The 22,687-nt window shown below is 34.5% G+C and overlaps 1 protein-coding gene across 3 annotated transcripts in view; it reads left to right on the plus strand.

Annotated features, from left to right (window-relative positions):
• Positions 1–22,687, plus strand: part of Ack-like (activated Cdc42 kinase-like) — a 140,247-nt gene that overhangs the window by 66,475 nt on the left and 51,085 nt on the right. For 2 of the 3 annotated variants that reach the window (XM_085816203.1, XM_035362166.2), the window contains exon 2: positions 18,490–18,726. In XM_085816203.1, the coding sequence (XP_085672329.1) occupies positions 18,496–18,726 (231 nt within the window). In that variant the 5' untranslated portion in view covers positions 18,490–18,495. Of the gene's footprint in view, positions 1–14,738; positions 14,758–18,489; positions 18,727–22,687 lie in introns of those variants that run through there. The other variant, XM_085816204.1, reaches the window with a different exon arrangement.

A 22,687-nucleotide genomic window follows, 5' to 3' on the forward strand; every position in this document is an offset into this window, starting at 1 on the left:
TATTAATTTCACTGTAGTTTCCATATTAGAAACTCTAGTTTTTGGGTTATGCACAAAATTTTCTATCATTTTGAATGAATTCCTGCTGGGGAGGGGAATCTGGAACATTTGAAAGTGAAAATAGGATAACTTAATCAACGAGAATCTTAAATTCAGCTCCATTTTTTTTTAATGAAAAAGAAAATAATAAGATGGTATGTTGTGCCATCAGATAATCAGTTCATCAAAAGATGGATAAACCGTCTCGCGTCCTCTAAAACTTATGCAAATGACGTAAATGCAACGACATATAAAGCTGACGTAATGTCTCGCTCTTGTTTTGGTGATGGCATCTTGTGTCCTTGCTTCAATGTAAATGGTTTTCTTTAAAAATAAATCCTTCACTTAAGCGGAATTTAATGGTGTTGGAATGTAGATGTCTAAACGCACTTTATTTTCGGAAAATATTTACGAAAAATGAAACATATATGAAATAAGCATACAACTCCATTTCTTATTCTGTGCATGTATACTTGTATAACTTGTACGTACACTGCATGGGACATATCTCCCGTTCTACTGGGCCGATTGACGTAATTCAAATTGCTTTTTTCATGTCTCAAAATCGCGACTTAGGATATGTATTAGATTTATATATAGCATTGTTCTAACATAGGTATTTTGACACCTATGGCACGTAGAGCCTTATCAGCCGGCACGCTACTAAAATGTTACTTCCTTAATCAATAATCACAATAAAACGATACTATGTAATTTAAATAAGTGTTTAAGTCTGTTCTTGAACGTTTCACTGACTGACTGCATAATGCCACTGGCATAGAGTCTTAAGATATATCGCCATAGAAATGATATACATATTTATTGACCCAATTTATGATGTTTCAATTGTTTGGGCCAATCGTATTACTTGTTACATGGCAAAGAATGCGCCAAAGTTGAAGCAGCTAATGTTTGCGAAACGAAATCAGATTTATTGCAGAATGCCGGTGAGTTTTAATACTTCCATTGTTAAATAGATTCCAGTTTTAAGATCGAAGCATTTTGAGGTAATTTATGAGTAAATCTAATTTAATATCTTAAAAAGGGGCTCCAAAAGATTCGCCTCCACTGATATAGGCCCTATCGTGGATAAGTTTCAGAGATTTTTCGCACAAGTATAGGTCATGTTTTCAAGTCAAGCCATGTTTTCTATTTTCTCCCTTCTCTCTGCATGACTTCGTGGTGTAACGGCTAGGAAACTCGGCGCATATTCAAGGGGTCCAGATTCGAGTCCCGGAGGCATATTTCACAAGTGCACATCAGCGTAGCCACTGAGGGAGGGGTTTCGAAAATGGACCAGTGAGCTGCTATTGCTCTTGTGACGCTAAATCTTCGTGCATGTGAGCATATGTTGTTTACATTTTAATTTGCATTTGTTTCGCAGTTATAAATGTACGGCGTAATAGTAAAAATCTTGTAGTGCTTTTGTTTTCTGAGTTTAATTAATCGCTGACATTTCACTTTCGAGATTTTTATCACGCATTAATATTGGGATTGATGTTCATTGCGTATTATATGGATTAAGAGAATTCAAGTGTATATTTTTTTTAAATTAAGAGGAGAATGACTGAAAGAGTTACAATGAATTTAGTGTTTTCTTATTTCAGTGCTTGCATTCTTTTCATTTTTAAAGTGCAAGATTCAAAATACATATCATCTTATTATATCCATTGCTAACATTAAAAATTATATGTAAATAAGTTGAATATATTCGTTGTGCATAAGATAAATTCACTCTGTTTGATGAGTATTTCTTGTGTAGACAGTGCATTTGTTAAATGTGAAATTTAACACGCTAAATGTATGCGAATGTAAATTAGTAAAATTCACTTTGAATGAATTTCTGCATTGGTTATTATTATAGAACATCTTTTTCATATAGACTGCAATAAAAAGTGCTGACTTCTATTTACATACATAATTGGTGTAAATATTTTTCTCATACGCTTAGTTTTATGTAAAGATAGCATTTGGGCCCCGATGTTTATAACATATTTCTTTCTTCATCTTATTTACCACTTATTAAGTAATGTTTAACATCGATATTTTTGCGAAGTATCCGACATGTGTTTGTATTTATTTCAACCAGGTAGTGAAATCTTCATAAATGCCTATATTTGATCTAACTTCGCAATGAAAAGTTTCAGAAGCAATCGACGATGCTTTAATTATTTTGTACAGAAAATTGCGTGGCAGAATATTTTCAACCATCTTGCTTAAATCTTAAAGCACGCGAAAGGTCATGTAACAGAAATATTACTGGATGCTCATTGGTCCATACTAGAAGCCACTCCCTCGGTGGCTACACAGATGTACACTAGTGAAATATGCGTCCCGGAGGCGTAATGGCAAACCGCACATTGAGTTGATCAATGTTATCGAATTTTGCTTACTGCGCATGCTCAAAAGTATACCGCTGCCGTGGGAGGAAATCCTGGCGACTAAGCCTAAGCAACCCTACACAAGGCTGTTAGTCATGTCCCCGAACGGTTTACGCCCAGATAACACAGTATCAACCATATATCGTATTTATCTTCTTTTAAAATTTCGCCAAAGTTGTAGATGCGCCAAATTCTGTTCTGAGCATGCGCAGTAAGCGAAATTCATTTAACATTGATCAACTCAATGTGCGGTTTGCCATTACGCGTCCCGGAGGGCATCGCCTCATATCTCCTGCTTCAAAATAGCCTAATAATTCTACAGTGACGCCCGAACTAAAAAAGGTAGTGGATGGTGATTATTCACCACCAAGATTTGGCGATTGGGTCCCCTAATCCCCAGTCACCCGTTAAAAAGGATTTTCTCCCTCCTTTCTGCATGCCTCCGTGGTGTAACGGGTAGAAAACTCCGTGCGTAATTGAGAGGTCCAGGTTCGAGACCTGGAGAGCGAGGGCATTGCTAATTTTTCACGTCGTCTTCTTAAAAAAAAAAAAAAGAAAACTGATGAGTCTTACAAATGAATTACAACCAAACTCCGATTTAATGTTTGTCAAAAGACCATTGGAAAAAATTGTCGTTTAATTTAGGGATAATCGCGATTCAAATGTAAACAGGATATTTATTATGGGATATATTGTATCGGGTATCAAGCTGCTTTATAATTTAAACACGTGTAGAACAAACGTATTACTTAAAAATCCTTAAACACAGAACAATTTTCTTTTGATTTTCATGTTGCAGATCGGATCAATGAAAATTATGGAGGATATTATTAAATGGGGATGGAGAAATTGTATGATTTTTCGTTTGGAGCTACAACATTTGTTCAATAAAGCGGTGAAGTTATTAACTTCGTAGAGATTGTGACCACCCCCAGATTTTCCGATTTTTTTCCCCACGATTAGACTAATGCCGGCCTTGGAGTTTTTCTATGGGCCATCCGAAAATATATCCAGGTAATTTGAGGGAAAATGTAGAGACGCTCAAAAGTCGTGCATTTCAGGAAATTCTGCGTTCTATGTTACGAACGTGGCCTTCAACCTTAATTTCAGTCGTACTTATTTAAGTGTGCAATAGTACAATAAAAGTTTTTAGTCCAAAGCGGCTTTGTCCTTGAGGGATTGTTGTTTTCGTTTTGCGATTTTGCGTCGAATCATTCCGAATGTCCGTTTCACTTTTCAAACTGTTGCCACCGAATATGATCGCCCCCTGTATTCTATTTGAAAAAATTAAATACTGAAGAATCTGCATAAATATTTGTATGTTTCTTGCATTGTGATAAAACAACGGTACCTAGAGACACCCAATTTTGAATGACGTAATCCTACTGCGCATATGGGCTTCTGGAGTTTATTTTATTATCGATTTCATATTTTGTCAAACTTTAACGAATTTTTGATTAACAGACTCAAAGATTTCAGAGCGAGCCATAGCAGCGTTGTACAGGGGAAAAAAAAAAAAAAAAAAAAAAAAACATTTCTATCTCCAATGGGCGAGATTGTGTACCGGAAATTCTAAAGATAGGCTCAATTTAAAATTATTTTGCGATATTGCTGTAGAACTGAATTTTATGGTTTAAGTGCGAAGAATATGATACAGTGAAAAGTCGTTAATCCGGACGCCCATAATCCGGAATGATCTATCTATAATCCGGACCCCGAATCTACAAATTTTCTGCGCATGCGTCGATGCGTAATGCGTTCACGCATGCGCGTACGCATGCGCATAATACGTTTACGCATACGCGTTTAATGTATAACGGACGGTATAAGCTAAGCCAAAATTATCTAATTATCTATTTCAGTGAATGTTGCAGATTGCGTTGTTCCTTAATCTTCGAATTGGATCCGGCTGATTATTTTTTGCAGACTGTTAGAGCAATTTTATAAAAGTAAGCTTGAACTTTAGATTATGTCAAATAGAATTTCCGATGCTGGATACTGCCAAATCTACAAAGCGAAAGCATGTTTCGATGTCCATCAAACAAAAAGTGGAATTGTTGCAAAAAATGGATAAAGGCATATCCTTTGTTTTTCTAACCATTCCGAAATCTGTTTATCGATTTCACGCTGCTCTGCGGGGGAGGGGAACGTCGCGGCGCGCAATGAACTGGAAGTTGATCTGTCAGCACTATCAATATCTTCAGGGCAGATGTTTTTATTTTATTCGACTTATAGTCCAGTACTAAATGTAGTATTTCATCTCAATGTACTCTGTCTTTGATATTACTTAAATCAAATTCATTATAAATACACATCAAATAGTTTTCTGGTTGCAATTTTCTAATTTCGACAATGCGTAATGTAGGCTTTACACATGCGCGCGTTGAAAGAAATGTTTAATAAAGTAAACAAATAAATATTAAGCTTTTTTTTTAATTTTGATACCCTTTAGATCATAATTGTTCTTTATTTCATAAATTACGGTTTCATATTTTTTATTTTATAATTTCTGCATGCCATCTTACCAGATTTAAACTGATGATCTATAATCCGTAAAAATCGATAATCCGGAATCGCCGAAATCCCGACGAGTCCGGATTAAAGACTTTTGACTGATTTATTTAATTTAATAAATGAAGGTAACACAAATGTTAAAAGAAAGTTCCTTTGGACTTAATTTAAAATCTGAACCATTTCTGATTTTCTTTCTTTTTTTTTAAGGCGAGCACTAACCATTTTAGGCTTCGGGCCGCTACTAAGGCCGGGAGCTGTGGTCATTTTATTATGGAGGCATCTGATAACGACGAGTGTTACCTTCTATGAAAGGACAGACAACATCCATGCCTTCTCCGGGATTCGAGCCCGGGCCCTATGGTACGGCAGTCAAAGTCACTAACCACTTTCCCGTCTGGGCGGCCTGAAGTACAAGATATATAGAACTTATTCATTTTTGTTTTACAGAAATCGTGCTTCTGTGTGTGTATTTATTGTCGCAGTGTTTCATGAATAACGAAGTTATAATAACTACTACCGCATATAAAAAAGTACATGACAGCATGGGGTGTTGAGTCTCTCCTCTTGAAATACTGACCGTAGAATTTGCGGAATTGCTAATGTTTTGTTAGTCTCTTAATTCTTCCTCATATCTCGAGTAATGCCTGTACACTTTTAGCTGGAACCCAGTGGCCCAGAACCCTTTCAAAATAATACTGACGCCACTTTAGACATTTTAAGTCAGCCATTAAGCATGAAAAAGTCATTCAGTTTCTGCATACTTTATGTAATTTGTAATGATTATTTTAACCTATTATATTTCGCAACAGATAGAGTTTATATCTTTGAAAGATGGTTCTCCTAATCTGAAAACTAAATTTTGCTGTTTTAGTTTATATTTATTAATAAAGGAATAATGATGACACAGCCGGAAGAAAGAATTTCCATACGTTTCAAACAGCGATTGCAAAATGCAGGATTACGCAAAGCAATTTGAAGGTTCTAAGTTTATTTTATTTATTTTTTTAACGCATTGTGAAAATTAAATGAATTTGGTCGCATAGTAAAGGCATTCATTTTAAACAATTTTTTTTTAATTGTGTTTTCTTTTTTATTTAAATGGCTACTTTTCCATCGTGTTTGATTTTTCGCAATACTTTTGTCTCACATTTTGCTTTTCTTGAAATTATGAAATTAAGTTAATAACATTAACGAACACTCCAAGGCTCTAATATTCTTTAATTAGCATTGTTTTCAAATACAAATTATAGTTAAGTGAACGTTCCATCTTTTGATCGCAACTCTGAAATAGAATTCAATTAAAGTTTTTCGCTTTTTTTGTGGGAAAGGGGCATTTAAAATGGAGTTTGGTTCTTTTCCATTTGTCTTCAGTAGATGTAAGTTTTGGCTTTTACACATATGTTGTATGGGCGAACTTTTTGTAAAATTCTGATTTTTGGAAGCAAATTTTCCCAGAGAGTTTTATTTCCTTTTCACGCGAATTCTTGGCAGTTTATTTCTTGGTTTCAGTTGGTTGAAAATGGGCTTCAAATTGATTGTCCAAAGCTAAAATTTAATACTAAATGAACGAGTATTGAAGGGGGATTTCCTGAGTTTTCCTTGAAGGTTGTACAAGATGAGAACTTCAGATGTGTAGGAAGTGTTGCTGCACCTTTGTCCAAGGTTTGGTTAGAAATTTTACTTAATCGAAATTAGGCATTGCAGCGACGTTCATGCTACAGAATAGGCTCATGAATATGACACTGAGTTTCAAAGACACTGCAGAGAAACTTTGTTAGCCATGACTCAAGTGAAAAAGGTCTCTGCGCTTTCACAAAGCTTGGTTCTGGAGGATTGAAAATATGACTTTCTTCTCTTTTTCTTTTTTTTTTTTTTTTTTTTTTTTTTTTTTAGTCCAAAGGGATTTGAATCCCGAAGGACTATTAGTTTCGTTTTGGCATTTTGCGTCGGACGGATAAATGTCGGTTCACTTTTCAAACTGTTGCCAGAAAATGTTAGAGTCCTGCATTATATTTGAAGAAATTAAATAATGAAAATCTGCGAAAATGTATGTATATTTCTCACATTGTCATAAAATAACGGTACATAGAGTCATCGAATTTTGAATAACGTAATCCTCCAACGAATATGAGCATGTGGAAGACCAAATTTGAAATTTGAAATTTGTTTTATGATCGATTTCCTATTTTTTAAAACTTTGACGAATTTTTGATTAACAAACTCAAGGATTTCAAAGCGAGAAATGGCAACGTTGTGCAGAAAAAACATTTTTATCTCCAGCGCGTGAGTCTCTGTATCGGAAATTCTAAAGATAGGCTCGTTTTAAAACTATTTTGCGATATTGCTGTTGCACTGGATCTTATGGTTTAAGTGCGAGGAACATGATATTTAATAAGGAAAGGTAACACACAAAATGTTAAAAAACGCCCCTTTGGACGTAATTTAAAATATGAAACATTTCAGATTTTTTTTTTTTTTTTTCCCCTTGTGAGTTTCCAATTTTTTATCAAACAGCAAAGTTTGTAGGAATCTCGTGAACAGGTAAGCGAATAATCGCTTTAGTTCAGAAACAGAAACGTAAAACTCAAGAAGGGTTAATAACCCTTTATTTCTCAAAATAATACCTTACAGTCGGTTCTTTCTCAGAGCGTACAGCAAAGCCTCCACTTGGGTGTGAACTCAAAGTAATAAGATATAAAACTTAACTAATGCTTAATTAAAAAGATATAGTCGAAGCTATCAAGATTTCTAAGTAGTTGGCCGCTAAATATCAAATAAGCTGGCGAAGCTATCAAGAGCCTGAAATACGCCCGAGCGTTGTAATAGCTTAGTGTTGCCAAAAGGTGAACGCGCGCTAGTCAAAAACTGTGGCTCTCTAGCGAAGTCAGTGGAACTTCGACTTAAATACCGCTCTTACTCATTTGCATTAACCGCGATTCTAAAAACACATTCTGGTAGGAAATTATAAGCTGAAATACTGAGGGCTAGGAAAGTAGCTTTAACGAAAGATAACTGTTAAAAAACTTAAGATAAACATTACACCCTCTACGGTTTGGTTCAGTGTCTGCACAAAAATCAATGAAAAAAAAACTATATTGAGTATGAATGAGTGAAAATGAAATAGAAGTTTATGAGTAATCCTTGCCTTATTTACATGTTCCTATCTCTTCATCCTTCATAAAATTCGCATATTATCTCTGTTCGTTCATTTCTCAGTAAAACCAGAAAGTTTACCAGAAAAATATAACAAAAATGAAATAATTGAGGATATATTATTAGGCATCTCGGCCTTCCGTGTCGTACACCTTTAGCATTCTGCCTGCCATTGGCTGTTGGAACGTACACAGCGTCCTCTAGCCGAATGGCGCGGTAATTGTATGCGTGTTTTTCGGTTAAACATGCTGTATGAAAATTTAGTGAGCTTGTGTGTAACTTATATTTACTGAGTTGATTTTCTGTTGTTTATTAAAGAAAAATGCATATTTTGTAATGTATTGTAACTGTAATTCGATGCTTAAAAGTATTCTTAAACTAATAATTAATGAAACTGTATTTAATGTGTAGAAAGATTTTTAAATGTACTATTGAGTGAAATGCTATTTTTTATTTTTATGTTTAGTCGAATACTGATAGTTAAGATTAGCTATGTAACTTGAGTTACCTTTAGATGAATTTAAGTATTAAAAGACGACATATTCGGAAATTAACTGAATTTTAAATTAAATGATTTTTAGTATATAAGATATTTTCTCTCTCTTTTCTGCATGCCTTCGTGGTGTAACGGTAGCACACTCGGCGTGTATTCGAGAGGTTCAAGTTCGAGTCCCAGTGAGGGCATTGCTCATTTTTTTTAAGTCTCCCACATCCCCCCCCCAAAAAAAACCTAATGCCCTACAGTGGCGCCCGAACTGAAAGCTGGTGGATGATGATTCTTCACCACCAAGATTTGTCGATTGGGTCCCATAATTCTCACTCTTCCTTTAAAAGGGGAGTATTATGAGGTATTTTCTCCCTTCTTTATCCATGCCTTCGTGGTGTAATGGTAGCACACTCGACGCGTATTCGAGAAGTCCAGGTTCGAGTCCCGGCGAGGGCAGTGCACATTTTTCATGTCCCCAGTGTTAAAAAAAATAATAATAATTACTCTACGAGTAATTTAATAATAAATGTATGCTGAGTATTGGAGTATGCTATTGAACATAAATGTACTAGCTAAGGGAAATATTTATGTTATATCATTAGTGATGAGTCGGTACTACCGAACCGGGTATTTTGTAACGGATACTGAAAATCGATACATCCAAGTACCCGTTACTTCTGTACCGAAACGGGTACTTTTCGGTATTCGTTACTTCTGTACCGAAACAGGTACTTTTCGATATTCGTTACTTCTGTACCGGAACGGGTGCTTTTCGGTATTCGCTACTTTGTAACGAAAATATGCGTCTCTTCTCGGTATTTCGGTATTCGCTACTTCGTAACGAAAATATGCGTCTCTTCTCGGTATTTCGGTATCCGTTACTGGAGGATCGATGAGGGTTCAGCTCACTTCGGTTTTGGTACGAGGACAGTAGTATCTGGTTGTATTTGCGAAATGGTGATATGCGCTCCTTGTGTCCATGAATGGATAAAATCAAACACGTGGTGACGTGGCAGAGTTCCTTCAGTGGTACTCCAAATCGTTACTAGGGTACTCCGATACAGCAAACCGTTACTAGGGTACTCCGGTACAGCAAACCGTTACTAGGGTACTACGGTACAGCAAACCGTTACTCCGGTATTTCGTTACTCCAAATCGTTACTTGGGTACTCGGTACTTTTCAAAGTAACGGTTACTTGAGTAACGGGTATTTTGTACCGGGTACTTGTCTGTACCTGTTACTCTCGTACCGGGTACAAGAAAGTACCGAAGTTGCCCATCACTATATATCATTTTTAAATTTAAAAAATCAAATTTTCTAAAATTTTTAATGTGGTGTTTTAGACGGTTTCATATAAATGTATTTCGCAAAAATTTGTACTAATTCTAAAAAAAATGAAAAACAGGAAGTTTGACTTCCGTACCCGAGATATTCAAGGTCTTCGCTCACGTTTTTTGTGAATTGGTTTATTTGATTATGCGAAAACACCCAAAGACTGGGGCTTTTACATTTTTCTGAGAATTCAGGAGTCATTCATAAAATAAAGATCAAAATATTTAAATTTTTTATAACTAAGAATGAAATAGTCTGCAGTTAAAAAAAAAATTAATGTTAATAGATTAATGGATGGACGAACATTGATATCCAGGTTGTCGCAAAAAATTTTTTATCAATACAGTTTTTTTTTTTTTTTTAATAATTTTTTTAAGGAGCTTATATTTATAGAATTCGTGCTCTTGAAGGTAGGGACAGACTTCAAGTATTATTATAGCCAACTGCTTATATTATTATTTGCGTAAATTTAAAAAATCTTGAGCGCATATGAGATATCATCGAACACAAGCTCTAATTTTACCAATCACCTTTTTCTAATTACGAAAATTGGCGGTGTCTTTTGTAAGTCTGGTACAATCTTGTTTCTGGACTTTATCAATTACTTGCACATGCCTCCCAGAGTTACACTGACTGACTGACTGATAACTTATAGCCAGAATACCACTGAGATCAGTAGTTTATCTGGGTCAATCAAATTTATGCCGGATGGGCACAATAACATAGAACTATCTTCACATAATGTCCGCAGTAAGGAGGAGAAAGACGGATAAAGAATAGGAAGACCAGCAACGCAAGAGCTCACTAGCAAGTAACCGGTCCGGTAAAGGCGTGACTAAGTGGGAGTCATAATTGTTTTGCGTGCCAAAGATGGAGAAATATAATATTAGGACAGTGGTGATAATATTTTGGCTTATTATATACTTATATAATATGTAATAAAAGACGTAAATTACATAAATATCTAGCTTTTTGTGTTTTTGAAATTGCTAGGTATAGGCGTTGCTTTAAAATCTGCATATTATCGCGCATCTGCATTTACTTTTCATCCGAGAGCTTACCCATATTAGTATTTTTCGGATATTTCAGGCAGCGGTGCATAACTGGTATTGATATTTAAATCAAAAAATAATCAGAAACCAATAGATTATGAATAAAAAGTTTGTGAGGTCATGAAGCTCTGGCTAGAGATTTCATTCGTGCCTGTGATTAGCTGTTTTTCGAGTCTGTGAAATCAGATCTATTAGTTTGTTTATCCTTGTTGGCCACTTCCGTAATGTTCTTATCTCATTAACTGGAGCGTAAAAGTATTTTATCATTGGATTTCGGAATCCTTCTGAACACGCATCTGCTAGGCTTAAGTCTGCAAGGCCTTTTTCTGTGCGTATTAAGATGCGCATAAGCCGTGCTCAGAAAATCAAGGAAGTTTATTTATGTAAAAAAAGAGGGGAAGAAAGAAAGAAAAAAAAAAGGAAGCAGACAGAGAAATAAGAGTTGAAATGTATCGAGACGAAGCGTTAAGACTGTTTTACTTTCAGAATATAAGTTGCTGTTTGTTTATTTCTGTTTATTAATGAGCTTTAGTCCATGGTAAATGCTGACAGTATTTTTTTTTTTTTTTTTTTTTTTTTTTTTTTTTTTTTATTTTAGTCCAAAGAGGTTTTGCCCCTGAGGGACTATTGTTTTCGTTTTGCGTCGAATCTCTCTGAAGGTCCCTTTCACTTTTCAGACTGTTGCCACCAAATGTTATCGCCCTGTATTATATTTGTAGAAATTAAATAAATCTGCATAAATGTATGTATGTTTCTCGCATTGTGATAAAACAACGGTACCTAGAGCCATCCAATTTTGAATGACCTACTGCGAATATGGGCATCTGGAAGCCCAAATTTGGAAGGAATATGTTTTATTATCGATTTCATATTTTGTAAAACTTTAACGAATTTTTGATTAACAAAATTAAGTGTTTCAAAGTGAGCGATGGCAACGTCGTACAGAAAAAACATTTTTATCTCCAGCGCGTGAGACTGTATCAAAAAATCTAGAGATGGGCTCATTTTAAAATTATTTTGCGATATTGCTCTTGAACTGAATTTTCTGGTTTAAGTGCGAAGAACATGATATTTAATAAATAAAGGTAGCACACAAAATGTTAAAAAAAACGCCCCTTTGGACGTAATTTAAAAATTTTTGGACCCTTGGACGTAATTTTTATTATTTTTTTAATTTGATTTTTTTAATACTTATTTTGATCGAATATGATTCCATATGTTGACAAATGGTGTGGCTTTTGATTGTCTGATGTGAGTTTGAAATTTTTATTGACTGTTTTAGACGTCATTGTTCGAATTACATGGGGTAGTTGAATTGTAAGCCGCTCTAAGTGTCTTCTGGAAAGCAAATCAATGGCAATTCGCTGTAGAATAAGTATATAGTTGCCTTAGAATGGGGGGGGGGCAACCGCTTTGTTTGTTGGAACTATTTCTGGCATTCTGTGTCAGCTTTTATATGTTATATATAAAGGTAAGATAAAAAAATATGTGAAAAATTATAATTTAAATTAGCAATAGCGCCTTAATGCTTAATCTGGTATTTCTAAAAATAGTACTCTTTTTCTGAACTGCATTTTCGAGACTAATCCATGTCATGACTATGGTGGTGATGTAATGAAACACTGGTAATGTAAGTGGAACTATAACTCAAACAGCCAATAATCATTTTACAGCAGTATTAATTATCCAATCAAATACATTGAGAATCGAAACTAATTCATTCCGAATTAGATTTCGTCCTGAACACAACTGCGCTTGTTCTGTACACTTCGGCCTAGCTGGACTGCTGTCTGCTACTGTCTTAATACTGCAAAGCTATCAAAAATGTAAACATCTTGAAATAGGCTTAGCAAGTACTGTGCTAAGTTTATTGAAATAAAAATAAAGATTTAATCTGCCTCGCCTGCCAGTTTCTTATTCATTATGGATCAACATTCTACGCAGTCAAAATTTTCCGCTGTTCGTTACTTTCTAAATTTGCTTTCATACAATAAGTGTCTGTTTCATTAGAATGATTGAGCCCACCAGCGGCCGAGCGGTAAAGACGCTGAACACTGGTAGTTCGGTCCGAGGTTCGAATCCCGCGAACGGGCTGGCTGCATAGGCGTTTTCGTGGTTTTCCCCATGTGTAACCTGTATACGAGCTAGTTTCCCTTAGAAAGTCCTCCACGAAAGGCATCCCTCCCCTTAGGCAGATAGCCCTAGTGTGCTTTGCCATAATTAAATACACCACACACACACCATTAGAATGATTGCTTCCTTGCAATGACAGTTTGCTTCAGATTGCTCAATCGTTTGACCGTTATTTATGCCGATCCTAATTATTCTTTTAAATACATAATTACATTAATAAAAGAGCCTAGTAAGCCTTCTAAATGATGATAATATATATTTTAACAAATGGTGCATATCAGACGGATTCTAGGTTACCTTCTGAAAACTAAAATTTCTTGAAAAGTTTCCATCTTCTATATGCTAATTCTCTCAAAAGAACGTTATGACGCGAATTTAATTTTGTTGGGAGACTTATTCTGAACACAAATTTTGTTCAACTGGAATTGAGTTACCTACGCAATTTTCATTTCAGCTGATTTATGTGCTGCTAGTCTTAATTGTAGACATATACGTATTACAAAATATATTAGGCGATTTTTCGAATTTATGACTAAGTGTTTAGGAAAGTTTTTTTTTTTTTTTTAAAAAAAAAAAAGCTTAGCTTACCTTGTCCTGGATGTGCTGGACCAAATGCTCGAAAGTATTAACAAAGTTTTGCTTTTACAGCAGCTATTTCATGTTTTAATATATTTTTATTGATCATATATTTTTAAAAAAATGTGCTTTGATTCAAAACCTGTAGAATTAACATTTGAGGCTGCTGATGGTCATTTTCTGCCTTCTATTAGTCGATTTTATAATAAGAAATTTCCAAAATCGCGTTCTAGTCATTTTTTATAAACCCAAAACAACAAATAATAATCAATGCCTTTTTTCTCTGTATTTGGCTACATTGAATTTTCTTCTAGAATGTGAGAGCGAATTAATATTCAAGAAAAAGCTTTGAGAGAATGGTTAGCGGAAAGCAGATTCATTTTTATTAGAGGCGCAGCATCGGCCGAGCTGTAAGATTGCTAAACATTGGTAGTTTGATGATTTGGATTCAGTCTAGGCGAAATACTACCACGTGAAAGCTACGTGAAGAGTTTTCTTGATTTTTCTAATGTGTAATATGAATATTGGAGCTTTCCCTTAGAAAGTGCTCCACGAAGGGACTGATTGCCTTTATGTGCTTTCTCGTGCTTAAGTAATCTGGTCAATGCAATCATTTTATTGAAAACATCAAGAATAAATTACATAATTTAAAGCGTATGAGTTGTTAATTATTAAGTACATTAATTTACTTTTTTTTTTTTTTTCCAGTTGTTCGAAGTACCCATCTGCTACTGATAAACATCGTCAGCTTTAATTTCTCTCGTTTCTGAATCGATAACTAGATGTTTTTATATTTTGAAAAGTTTTAACTTTATGATTTGCTATCTGATAATTTGTAAGCCTAATTTTTAATATCGTCTGCTTCAGATCTAGAACAGTGATATTTGATGGGAACAACGTTCCCTTCCTTTCGTTCCGAGTTCTTCCTCTATAAATAGAAATATTTTAAGTGGCGTGACGTAAATATTACATATGGCTGAGTGCTGCGGATGTTTTTAACTTTGCTGCTTTATTTAACGCTGTAATTTTACAAGTTCCTGGTGGAAATCTGGCTGATGAGCAATAACGCTTGTTTGCTTTCTTTCGCATGTAATTTGTTTTTTTCACAGGCCATTACTTTTTTAATCTTAAGTGACCTTCTATCTGTAGTTGCTTGTTTTGATAATAAGAAAATGATAGACCACTTTTAGATAGTATATTTAATTTAATATGGTTTTAAATCTAAGTTCTCATCAATTTCATTTGAAATTTAGTCAGTGTGCTAACTTCATATAACATTAAGTCAATTGAACCTTAAAATTCATGTAAATGTATCATTCAGTTTTAATGAGAAAGTATTTAGATTCCAGAATTACGTGTAAATATTTCCTTTAATTCATGTATAAATGCATTTTTCGTTACGTCAGAAAATTCAGTTTATCATCAACACATTCTGATGATAAAACTGAATTTTCTATATTTATATATATCATTACCTTTTTTTTATTTAATGGGTTGAAATAATATTCAATGGAGCTTAAAATTTTTCTGTCACTACCGTTTGTTAGAGGAAATCGTGTATTAATAATGTCATTCTTCATTGAGCTGTTTCTATTATACGAGTAATTAGCTCTTTCCAGCAGCTCCATGGATCACACATTCAAACTCATGTGAAACATAAGCCTGACTTTTAAACTGTATTTCCAAGTTGCTCTGTAATTAGAGTACTAACAATGAATAAAAAGTCTAATAAAAGATTATTCTAAAATTAATTGTCATTAGTATTTTTTAAAGGAACTGTATTGTTTTCCTTGGTTGTAATTGTCTTATTTTTGATGAATAAATAAGTAAATAAATAAAAAGAGTGAGAGACAGACTTGTGTTAAGAGATGTGGTTCTAGAAATAAATAATAATTGTTGTCAGTCAGATGCTTGCAGTTGCGTATCAAATACCACTTAGAAATTAAATGTTAAAATTCTTATATTTAAATGAAGTTCTAGTTATGTTAACTAAGCAAATTATGTGACTACACTCTGATTACTCAAAACTAAAGTTTTCTGTGCTATTGATCCACAATTTAAAATAAACATCTCCATCACCTAGCGTTCCCACCTCTTGGCTTTCAAAATCCGGGAAAGGAAAAAAAGGTTTCTGGCAGAAGAAAGAGTAGTTTTTTTTTTCAGTCGCAACTGAAAAAAACTCCGCTTCCATAATCTAGTTAAAAAGTATTTTTTTTGAGCTGCAGGAGCAAGCACGCTCTCGCAAATAATTATACATTTTGTTCTACCACAAAAATCGTTTTTGCCGAAGAAGAATCTGAAAAAATGCTATGCAGTTTGTGCAATCCTAATCCTGGCTATTAAAAGTGTGATGGTGCTTAATCCTATGATAGACTGAAGTAATTTCAATTGCTGATATATTGTCTTGTTCTTCTGAAGATTTCTTCACGAAAAGGTTCGAAACCGATTGCAATGAATCCATATTCATTATTAACGACTGGTGTTTCTTGCTTTGGAAATGTACAGTTAAAGCTCTAATATCCTCACACTTAATACAGTACAAAGTCCTTAATCCGGACTCGTCGTGACTTCGCCGATTCCCGATTAGGGGTTTTTCCGGATTATAGATCATCAATTTAAATCTGGTAAGATGGCATGCAGAAATTATAAAATTAAAAATATGAAACCGTAATTTATGAAATAAAGAGCAATTATGATCTAAAGGGTACCAAAATTTACAAAAAAAAAAAGCTTAATATTTATTTGTTTACTTTATTAAACATTTCTTTCAAAGTAAGTTGTTTAAGTTGCTTCATTTTATGTGCTAATACTTTCTCTTTAATTCTATAAACAGACATAATTTCTTGTTCAGATCCACTGTTTCAAGTCCTGTAATTGCTGTGTCGAGAATGCCAACTAACTTGTCAATCGAAATTTTTTCGTTTTCAATAACGTCTTTGTCACTTTCTTCACTGTTGGAAGCGGTACATCGAAACATGCTTTCGCTTTGTAAATCCTTTGGCAGCTCTAGAATCGGAAACTCTTTTTAACATAATTGAAAGTTCAAGCTTACTTCTTATAAAATTGCTCTAGTCTGCAAAAAATAATAAGCTAGATCCAATTAGAAGATTAAGGAACAACGCAATCTACAGCATTAACTGAAATAGAAAATTTTAGCCTAGCTTATACCGTCCATTATACATTAAACACGCATGCGTAAACATATTATGCACATGCGTACAGGTATTATGCGCATGTGTAAACGCATTAATGCTTTTATGCATGCGCAGAAAGTTTGTAGCTTTGAGGTCCGTATTAAAGACTTTGTACTGTATTAACCGTTTTTCAACATACTTTACATTCTCTGTTAAAGTTGTCTGTCTTCATAAGCTAATCAAATTAAGTTAACCACTTGTCTTGAAACGACGTCGAATATTTTGCCTTTTTTTTTTTTTTTTTTTTTTTTTTTTTTTTGTGGCACTTGTTCACTTGCAGAATCAGAATCTTTTTTTTTTTTTTTTTTTTTTACTAGACATTATTATGAAAGCATTTAAATAATTTCAAAATACGCACTTGTTTGTGGATAGCTAGCTAATTGCAGACTAAATGAAAGAATGGATTTAAAATGAGAGGGTGAGAGAAGATGAGGGCGGGTGCGTGCGATACGCTGAAACCACTACTCATCCCATAAGGCTTACTCATTGCTCACTGTAGATCGCTGCTGCAAAGAATATGTATTGACATAGGCGTTCTTTACGTTCATAGACGGTAGTGGGATTTTCGATGCTCTGAACCATTTCATCCGTGCGCATTGTGTCGTTATTTTCGATAAACTTGATATTCCGGGAGAGTAATATTTATTTTAAATTCCTTCCGAAAGCCAGGAGATTTTAATTTCCACGACTCAATGTCGGGAGAATCCCTGAATTCCGGGAGAGGTGGGAACCCTACCATCACCTCCTGCTTTTATGATGTATTAATAAAGAGTTTTAGAATGGTTAGACATAAGCATTAGTAGCTTAGCTTACTTATTTTTACTAACAGTTAGTTACACATAACATACGGTAGCAGTATAAGGCTATTTTCTTCCTTCTTAAAGCATGCCTTCATTAGCACACTCAGCACATATTCAAGAGATCCAGGATCGAGACCTGGTGAGGGCATTCCACATTTTTTTTTACTCTAGCATCGAACAAATGTAGTATGTCTACATTGACGCCTGAAGTAAAAAGGGGTGGATGAAGATGCTTTGCCACCAGGATTTGATGATTGGGTCCCCTTATCCCCATTCACCATTAAAATGAGAATATATAAGGTATTTGCTCCCTTCTTTTAGCATGCCTTTGTGGTGTAACAGTTAGCTCATTCAGCATGTATTCCAAGAGGTCCAGGTTCGAGTCCTGGCGAGGGCATTGCTCATTTTTCACGTATCCTGCCTTGAAAATAACCTAATGACTCTACAGCAGGACATAATGACAATTACAGTTTTTTAAAGTCTTTAGGTTAAAGATCTTGTGCATAGTGCATAGCATACTGTGAATTTCTATAAGATAATAATGTATGGCATATAGCTGTTACAGTTATTTTAACAACTTCAAAAGTGACTAGAAGAGTATATAATTTCAGTTAACAGCTTCATCCATTTTGCTTAAAGAAATTTTTGAAAATTATGAGTAATGCTGTAATAAATTTTATAAAAACATTTTGCAGTTTATTTTCTGTTTAATCTTTTTTGTGTTAAAATTATCTTTATTAATTTTAATAAATTATTAAAAATTATTCTTTATTAAAATGATTAATCTTTAAATTATTACAAATTTTAATACATATTTCTTCTTTTAGTCCAAAATGGCAGGTGTTACCAAAGGACCACCGCTGTATGATTTTCTGCTGGAAGCTGAACTTTCGCATTACTTCAGCCCTTTGAAAAATGATTTAAAAGTGACATCCGTTGCTCAGTTAAAATATGTGGAAGAAGATGATCTGATCCAGTTGGGGATGACTAAACCTGAAATGAGAAGATTGAAAAAGTATTTTCAGAAGTATTGCCCTCATACATATCTGCGCAAGATCAAAAAGGTAATCATAGTTTCTTTTTTTCTATTAAAAAAAATAATTTTGTAGTTTTTTATATCTATTACTATCAGCTACGTGGCCAGCCGCCTTTGTCTGGCTTTTAAATGTACCAGAAAAATGCCTGAAGGGAACACCAAATGTTAAATTTAAAAACTGCACAGAATTTTACTCTGCAGAACAATTCATCCCCCTTATAAAAGAAACTACACCATAAGCATTTTCAAAGAAAGTGTCTGATTGCACTTTTGAAACATTTGCAGCACCAAATCATATTGGGAAAATTTTGAGTGAAACATTGCTCCAATGAGTCTTAAGCAGAATTTAGTGGTGCTTAGATGGGAGCGAGTGCTGAAAAGATGAAACAAGATGCTTCCTAAAGACAGTTAATATTTTTATGGAAAGGAATTACACATCAAAGCAATAGCATTTCCTTGTCACTTTCCACTTTGCCATGCACATGCCTTTGTACAAATACAGTAAAATTGAATTAAGTTTTTGTCTGTTTAATATTGTGTTTATATTTTTTGTTTTATAGTTAGTGATACTTCTGATTCTTTTTTAACCACTTGCGCTACGACTAAACTCCACGGTTGCGGTGCTGTGCGCTACAATATAACAAGCGGTAAAGTGTCTCATTTACGCCGCTCTGCGTCTGCAAGTGCAATCCAGAGCTATAATTCTAGAATAAACAATCTTGTTGTTAGGCGACTTGTGCACCACGTTATTTTCGTTTTTTCGATAAATGCCTATCGACGTGGTGTTCACGTCAATCGCGGTTTGAGACAAAAGCATCTCGACGTGCGTGGCACATCTTTTTAGTGCAAGTGGTTAAATAATTCCTTTGGTTTAGATTTAGGAACTTGTGCATAAGGTACTCTCTGAAAGTTTAAATAAGCTATCATAGTTGCTCCAGGAATGAATCTATTTTACATTAAAATTCCTATGGCAAAAATTGTTTCAGTTTACGAACATTTAGCTTTATGGACGGTCTTCTGGAATGAATTAAATTCACAAACTGAGGTTTCACTGTAATAACAGAGATGACAAATTGCATTTATTACTTTTAAATCACTTAGTTTGTTCATCAATAACAGACAGATTAAATTTAGGAGAAAAATTAATTAACACTTCCTCAAGTAGCAAATACACTGGAGCATGGGGGGGGAATTATTTTGTTTCAGGCAATAGCTGTGCCTTCTTTTAAATTATTAAGTTTGTTGATTGAATTTTGAAACCAAAATCTTATGTTTTGCTTTTAAATTGCAAATTTTTCTGATTGAATTTGAAAAACTTGTGTATCTTATGCTTGTTAATTCGAATTTCAGTAAATTTACGCAAAATATGATTAAATTAAAAACAAACTAAGGTCTCTTCTGGATCGCTTATGAGGGAAAAGCTGAAAACTTACTCTAATATGACAGCAAGGATTTTTTTGTGTTTTAAAAGTGATGTATTAGCAGAATACAGATCACAGCCAGACAAGTTGGTCAGCATGATGATGTCATCATGCCTGGACAGGAAATCTAGAGGACACATGCTCCATTCCCAGGTGGTACTTTTAATGTCCTAACACAGATTAAAAGTTCAAGCCTCCGAGGTGGTCCGAGAGGGCGCCACCTCACTCGGCCATCCCAGGGAGATTTCACATGTCAGACATCATCTGTCTGCATGTGTTGACTGAGAGGCACCACTCCTCCGGACAGCCTTCAATAATATCTGACAATATAATGTCCCCACAAATAAGTTCACAAACAAGACAATACCAATACAGTCCCTGCCAAGCCAGAACCTACAACCAAATAAACGATGTCTCTAGTCCTCTGAAGACTGATTATTTACCTCAGAGGTCGAGGTTGTCTTGACATAGATCTAGCCAGTTGTGTGGATAGAACTCCAGGTCTCCTCCCATAAATGGTCATAACACTGAATCATACTAGACAGGAGGCAGTTGAGGAGACTGTATGACAATTGATTCCTGTCCTGCAACAAAGCAGTTTTGAACTTATGTATGTTGCTTGGAGAACAATGGCAAAATGAAATTGCCTTCCCAGAGCTTCACAGATGTTCTCTGTAGGGTTAAGCTGCGTTCACACCAATGCAGTCACGTGTTCACGCGTAAAGTGTTAACCAATAGGAAGCGAGTTCAGAGGCAACATTTGCTGGATGGCTGGAGACTGCGTGAGTTGACTTAACTTCAACTTTTTTACCTTTGATGCATCAGTTTCAGGCATCTCGTTTTAAATGTCCAGTTTATACCATGGTTTTTAAATGATTGCACTTTCAAAAATTCTTTCTTCTTGATGGAAAAAAAAAGTCAAATGGGCTAAGCTTAACCCTGCAGTGCTCGCGTGACATATTGTTGCGTTAAAGTTCGCGCGGCGTCTAGCAGACACCAGGTATATTTTTGCTGTACTAATATATATTTAGGTTATTCAACTCAAATTTATGAATGCAAAGGGATTATTGAAATAACATGCATATATTTGTGGTATCTTATTACAAACACAAATAACAAAACTTCAATTTACAGTGAGACTTAATTTTATTCAACTTAACTCAAATACAAATGAAAAATACAAGTGAAATTCTCTCATTTAGTTAGTTACATAAACTAACAATCAACACATATTTGCTGAGCATTTTCTAAACATAAAAATGTTTACAACTGCAGTATTTGTACTTGGTATACCTGTTCTTGTAACGGCCACATTCATGACATCTCTGCCTTTTAGTAGTTCAAGCCTCTATTGTAAGTTGAACTGTACCCTCATCTGGGAAAATGCTCTGAATATCCTGCTTGAGATTTCTAGGTAATGATTAACATTGAGAATGTCTACGCAAGGTAGCTTATGTAGAGACATTGAGAATGTCTCTACATAAGCTAGCCAAGAGTTTTAAAAACTCACTGTGCCTGGTGCTGATTGATAAGTTATTTGCATGATATATTATATGACCATAGGGCATCTGTTTGTTTTCCTGGCGATTACACAACTGGTCAACTTCTGATTTAGTTGCGTTATAAAAGGCTATCATCTGTGGCTTGTTTTTTCACATTATTCATCAATTACATCATTATGATGCATAATGTAGAGAATCAGAACTACCTTGTTTTCCTTAGTTACATAAGACATTAGGGTCATTCTGAAACCCAAACAATGATGTTCCTACTTCCTGATTCTTTGTATGTGTAAACTCTGGAGGAATTTTGCTCTTATTCTTTCTCATAGTCCCAACAAAAGTAAGATTATTTAAGCAAAAAATCGCTATTGTCGAACCTCAAATAATATGAAAGGAACCTAAATCGTTTTTCAGACATTATTAGATGTCATAACTCAACACCCATTTTATCAGAGGACCATATCTCCTTGGTATTTGCATGATTGTCCTTTCTAGAAGCACAAATGTGTAATACGCCTAGAAATGCTTTTATTTGAATTATGTCGGTCAATTGGGCATCCCTTTCCCGAGAATAATTTTCCTGTACTGTGGGCATCTTTTCATTTGTGAACTTAACTATATTAGATAGCATGCCATTGTCGAAAAATTATGCCAACATTACTCCGGCTTTCGGGCATTTTTCTGCTTTGATAGGTCTTGTTTACATTTTTTATACTTCTGTAATATAATTTTGTACCTCAACAATATCATGTCCATTCTCATTTTATTTTATAACGATCTGTTTATCCTTCACAGTCCTGATTTGAAATGAAATTAAAAAGCAGACATGGCAGAGGCTGTATTACATAATAAAGTTCTTTAAGTGTCAGAAAACTTGTCTTGACACCCCTTTCCCATTTCAGTGTATTATTAAAAATCTGTCGTATGTTTTTCAAACAATCTCATGCATTTGTTTCATTGTCTTTGGTTAAGTTACAGAAAATAGGTATTATAAATCAGTAATGGATTAGAGATTTTGTAATGCTTTTTATAATTTTAGTTTACAGTAGAATTAAAATATATTTTC

The sequence above is a fragment of the Stegodyphus dumicola genome, chromosome 4, assembly GCF_044657685.1.
Source record: "Stegodyphus dumicola isolate Sdum_Otavi_A_Nest chromosome 4, ASM4465768v1".
Classification (NCBI taxonomy): domain Eukaryota; kingdom Metazoa; phylum Arthropoda; class Arachnida; order Araneae; family Eresidae; genus Stegodyphus; species Stegodyphus dumicola.